Source organism: Triticum dicoccoides, chromosome 7A (assembly GCF_002162155.2).
Source record: "Triticum dicoccoides isolate Atlit2015 ecotype Zavitan chromosome 7A, WEW_v2.0, whole genome shotgun sequence".
Lineage (NCBI taxonomy): Eukaryota > Viridiplantae > Streptophyta > Magnoliopsida > Poales > Poaceae > Triticum > Triticum dicoccoides.
In genome coordinates, this window is record NC_041392.1 from 296,762,287 (window position 1) to 296,768,122 (window position 5,836).

At 45.4% G+C, this 5,836-nt stretch overlaps 1 protein-coding gene and 1 pseudogene across 1 annotated transcript; both read left to right on the forward strand.

Moving 5' to 3' along the window:
• The first annotated feature begins 2,086 nt into the window (after positions 1-2,086).
• Positions 2,087-3,282, forward strand: LOC119334668. Its single transcript, XM_037607211.1, has one exon. It carries the CDS (start codon positions 2,447-2,449, stop codon positions 3,044-3,046), a length of 600 nt encoding a protein of 199 aa, XP_037463108.1. The 5' UTR covers positions 2,087-2,446; the 3' UTR covers positions 3,047-3,282.
• Positions 3,283-4,048: 766 nt separating this feature from the next.
• On the forward strand, positions 4,049-5,288 carry LOC119331252 (annotated as a pseudogene).
• The last annotated feature ends 548 nt before the right edge of the window (positions 5,289-5,836 follow it).

Here is a 5,836-nt window from a genome sequence, read left to right on the forward strand (position 1 = left end):
TTTAGGGGGGGGGGGGATTGGGGAGGGAGGGTAGGAGGAGATGCACGACCGAGTAGCAACAACTAGTACTCCATGGTCAAAGGAGGAGTGGAGGGAGAGAGGAGGAATCGAGCTCAAGAGGGCTTCCATGATGAGAGGGATTTGATGAAGAAAGATAGATGCGGGTGTGTCTGAGGATAAGGTAGCGGTGTGTGATGGGGAAAGGTAGCACTGCAGGGCCAAGTCAGGTGCGTGTCGCGAGCGATCGGCCGAATACTTGGCCGGCGCACCGGGCACAAACATTTACCTAATAATAAAGTATGTAGGATTTCTGCCCGTCCGTCGCATCGTTTTGCAAATAAGCCCATGCGTTTTCATGAAATCAACCCGCAGTCCGGATTTAAGTCACGCCAAACCGTTATTTTACCCCCTGACTTTTTAGGTATTCCATTCGCGGATCATATTTAAGTCAAACAAATGCTTTCCTAAACCATCCATATATTTTAAACCGTAACTCCGATTTAAACATGTTATATATAAAATTTGATTAGAAAAATATGTAGAATATAAATATAAAATTATTTTAATATATTAAGTATTTATAAATATTATTTTGACTATAATTTATTTTGACTATAAATATAAAATTATTTATATTTGACTATAAATATTATTTTAGATATTGTTTTGAAAGCAAATTTATAACTATAGCGCACGATTCATTTTTCTTTCGTACAGACGGCGATCCGGGTTGCAAATAAACACCCACTATAGTCATATAGGAAAAAAAACATCAAGAACTACACATGCATACCTTTGAATACATCGTAGGGGGAAACAACAGATTTCTCATCGCGAGTGTGAGAGAAAGCGAGCGAGAGAGAGAAAGAGAGAGAGAGAGAGACGTCTTAGGATTAACCACATTCAAACACATTTTGGTTTGTGTGAACACTAAGGCCATCGCTGACGAGCGTGAGAAGAAGGATAAGCGGCAATACAAATATGATGTGTTGCTAAAATAAAAAAATGGACCTATTATGATCTTAAGTGATGATTATTTGATTAAGAGTGTGTGTTGTGTTTTTTTTCGTTGCAACGCACGAGTTCTTTTGCTAGTAAATACGTACACATGTAGCCGGAGCGTTCCAACCGCAACAGGTTGGGTGGAGCTGGACACATGGGGACGCGTAGGTCCAGCCACGCCGCCAACTCCAGGTCCAATGTAGTGGAGTAGTAGGCGAAGCTGCCGTGCATGCGCATTCAGATAAGGTGAGGGTACGTACATGATCCGTTTGAGCTCCGTACCTTTCCCATGGAGCATACATGCATGCATTGTTTATCCCGGAATCGCATACGCAGACATGCATGTAGGAGTATTTGGGGGGTTTGTTAAATGGATCCTTGGGGATCATCTCAGTCGATCGGGTTCTAAACACAACCCTTTTTTGTCAGTTACGGCACATACTTGTTGCTGGACTCATCCATACATTCGACGTGTGTGACGATACGATGGATTCAGTGGGGCTGGCTGCTAACCATCAGAGATTCTTAGTAGGGATGAATGCATCAGCACAAGTACAGGCAGGCTGCTCCTTTTGGCTGCCTTGTTGGTACGGTACTACGAATCACGGTTATTTTCAAGATTATACTATAATTCAGGTGTTTCAGATTGTGCCAAATTTATACTATCAGCGAGCGCAGAGCCAAGCCAATCTCGCACTCGCACTCCCACCAGCAAAATGATGCGGCGCATAGAAATACTCCTACTCTACTTCCCTCATCTGGCAGCAAAGTGGGACTTGCGGCTTCTCGCCATCTCCTTTCTTTCCCTTGGACGCCACATACTACTACTATCTTTCATCCAGCAGCATGAGGCCGAATCCCTTTCATCTGCAGGTAGGTACTCCGGGACATTCATACAATTCTGTGTTTCGATTTGTCACAGCTAGGGATGCCAACAACCTTCCTTCCATGTGTCGTCCAATGAGTTGGGTCACACAACGCTAAAACGTCGCCGTTCTAGCAACTTTTTGAATATAAATATAAGGGGGGGAGGATCTGATCTTGCCTGCTTCGGATTGCCCCAACATGCTTCGATCGGCACTTGAGAAATTTCCACGCGCCTGTGCTGTTTTGTTTCTTCTCTTCACATTCATCTGAACCCAACAGACCCTTGAGCGTGCATCTTACTCTGCTGGCTGGCCATCTAATTTCAGTTAGGAACAAACAGGATGCGCTCTCGTGCAGCCTGCCTTGTCGCCAACGACTGAAACATGCCAGCCACAACAAAACAGATAAGCAACAGCTTGTCTAGATGAGATTCTTGGTCTCCCCTGCTCTCTTCATCCCATATAAATACAGGCACAGCCCCAAGCCTTCAGCACCAACACATTGCAGCTAGCCTTCCCTACCATTCTCTTACATTAGCATACACAAGGAAACATCGCCAAACCTTCAGTCCCCAACAATGGCTTGCCATCTACGGTCGGCGAGCACGCCCTCCAGCCCTCGCTCCAGCAACACACAAGTCGAGCAGCAGCTCCAGAGCCTCAGCGCAACCGTCTCTTCGCCCTCGGCTACCATCAATACCATGTGCCATGGTTTGAAAAGGCTGGCAGACATCTACAGCTGCATCCAGAACATGATGTGCACACCAAGCAGCCAAGCCAGCCTTTGCCACACCCTGCAAAGGGCGGCAGTGGAGGCAGAGCTCGGACGGTCCCTCGTCGTGCTCGACCTCTGCAACGCCATGCAGGACAGCTTCATGGAGCTGAAGATGACTGTCCAAGAGCTATTGTTGGCTCTCAAGAGAGGAGGCGACGCGTCTGCTCAAGTCAAGGCATACGCCGGGCTAGCCAAGAAAGCACAAAAGCAGTTCAAGAAAATCAGCAAGAAGACTGCTTCCGACAAGAACGATTCCAGGGTGGTGATGCTACTTGCAGAAGCGAGGGAGATCACCATTTCGCTGCTCGAGTCCACATCCTCGGTCTTGTCGAAGCAAATTGAGATACCTAAGTGGTCTCTTGTCTCCAAAACATCACAGAAGAGCAAAGCCCCTTGCTATTAGGAGCAACTGCAGGCACTGGAGCACAGTATTGGAGATCTCGAGAGCAGAGTGGGGCTTCTGTACAGGAGATTAATCCAGAACAGAGTTTCTCTTCTCAACGCTCTTAGTTCGTAGATACCCTGAGCTCTGGCTCCCTGCGGTTGGCATCCACCTTTTAAAGGATTAGTCAATCATCATGATTGCAATTTTGGTAGTATGTACACTTGTGGAAATGTGCAGAAAGTTCAGTTAACCGAAAAGAGAAGAGAAACAATTTTGGCAATTTCATATTTTCTGGATTTTACCATTTATGCTGTTAACTGATTTTGGTTAGACAAGTGTCTAACAAAAGATCTCTCTCCTCAAACATACAATCTATTTACAAGAAACAGAACAATAACATGGAATTTTGGGCATTCCTGTCACATAGAATGTTGTCTAGTTTATGATTTTACACTAGTGATGTTACAGGAAGTAATGGTGTCTCTAATGGCCTATGGGTCTCAGGTAATTATTTGCCAAGGTTCATATAATTTGCCAAGCATGCTGAAACAAGCCAGCTCGAATGCACGACCTATAACCTTGTGATTATGCATTATCATTACCAAGGGGAATACCTAATGATGCTGATGACTAACAATAATCACATGCAACCAATAATATCAAAACAAATCCACTGAAGATCCTTAACTCTTATCATGTTGTTGTACCTTCCTTTCTGCTTCCAAATGATATAATGAACTTAAAGTTTATATCGCTGTACTAGTTATGTTCAAAAAAATTTGGAAGGATGCACCATTAAGTGATATGTGCAATCAGAAGTGGACCAAACCAACGTCACTTGCACATTTTTAGTTTTTGCGACCATAACTTTTCAAACATTTCGTTACATTCTTATTATTACATTTCTCGTTTATGCTTATCATGCGTCATAAGTAATTTTCATTCAGACGATAACCTCAGACAGCCACAGCCAGATGAAATTTAATATGAAAAGAAGAATACGTGTTGGTTGTGTCAAGAATCTGTGTACACTTAACATGGTTGTCCTTGCTGTGGATAGCTGAGACACGCCAGCGCTGCTGCACAGGCAGAAGACCTCATCCTAATGTTGACAAATTAGCGCTGCTTCCGTTTCAAAAAAAAAACAAAAAACAAATTAGCGCTGCTGCACAACCAGATGAATTATTCCTCTCAGCAACAGAAAACCTGCATTTTATTTCCTTGGACAATACTGCTTCATGATCATATAACGAGATCCGAAATCAAACGAAGCACCCGTGCACTGCACTGTGTTATCAATAACCAAGACATGCCAGCCATATATGCTAACTCTCCTATGGAGGTTAGCAGATGAGATTCTTGCTGTCGGCTGCTCTGTTCATCGTGCCATTGCTGTTGCCTCTCTGATATATATACAGGGAGAAGCCCAAGGCTTCAGCACTAACACACTGCCTACCATTCTCTTCCATTTCTATACAGAAGAAAACAGCAACAAAGCTTCAATCTCCAAGCATGGCTTACCATCTACGATCGGCAAGCACGCCTTCGAGCCCTCGCTCAAACAGAGCGGAAGCCGAGGAGCAGTTCCAGAGCCTGAGCACAACCATCTCTTCGCCCTCGGCGACCATCGATACGATGTGTGATGGCTTGAGGAGGCTCGGTGACATCTACAGCTGCATCGAGAAGATGATGTGCACACCAAGCAGCCAAGTCAGCCTTTGACAGAGCCTTCAAAGGGCGGCAGTAGAGGCGGAGCTTGGACGGTTCCTCGTCGTGCTCGACCTCTGCAACGGCATGCGGGAGAGCTTCATGGAATTGAAGATGACTGTCCAAGAGCTCCTTTTAGTTCACAAAAGAGGAGAGGATGTGTCTTCTCAAGTCAAGGCATATGTCAGGCTAGCAAACAAGGTGCAAAAACAGTTCAAGAAGATCACCAAGAAGACTGCTTCCGACAAGAACGACTGTAGGGTGGTGATGCTACTGGCTGAAGCGAGAGAGATCACCATTTCGCTGCTCGAATCCACATCCTCAATCTTGTCGAAGCAAGTTGAGATGCCCAAGTGGTCTCTTGCCTCCAAAACATTCCACAGGACCAAAGTTGTGTGTGAAGAGGAGCAATTGCAGGCATTGGAGCACAGTATTGGAGATCTTGAGAGCGGAGTGGAACTTCTGTACAGGAGATTGATCCAGAATAGAGTTTCTCTTCTGAATGTTCTTAGCTTGTAGATACCCTGAGCTCTAGTTCCCTGCAGCTGGCATCCACCTTTTAAAGGATTAGTCAGTCATGAGAACAATTTTGCATTGTGTATACTTATGGATATGTATAGGAAGTTCACTGAACCGAAAAGCAAAGAAAACAATTTTGTCAATTTCATTTCCCTGATTTTTTTTTTCATTTCTGCTAAACTCAAATATCATTCACATGGTTAGGTAGCTTGATACAACTATTTACCGAAAAAGGGTTTCCCCCGCTTTGTATTCCAAAGCAACGAACACCATACACATAGCATTGCCGGGGCGAGCAGCACAACAAGCCCAAAAGAAAAGTAGAAAAGAATGCCAACAACGGCAGTTCGACAAAGCATGGATGAACCGCCACCGCTGCGCCCTCCAGAGACACACCACCATCGCCCGAGGCTCCGATCTGCCGCGTACCAAGCGGCACCTTCAAGAAGGAATGCGACGCCGACGACGCTGCCGCCCGGACGAGTCCTAGGGTTTCCCCCGGTATGCGGAGGGAAGTGGAGGATGGCTACCACCGACACCCTCCAAGAAGGAAAGGTGGCACCCGTCGGTCTCACCGCATCG

What these genes read in the sequence shown, in the direction of transcription:
- LOC119334668 (XM_037607211.1), top strand. Translation starts at nt 2,447, where the DNA reads ATGGCTTGCCATCTACGGTCGGCGAGCACGCCCTCCAGCCCTCGCTCC.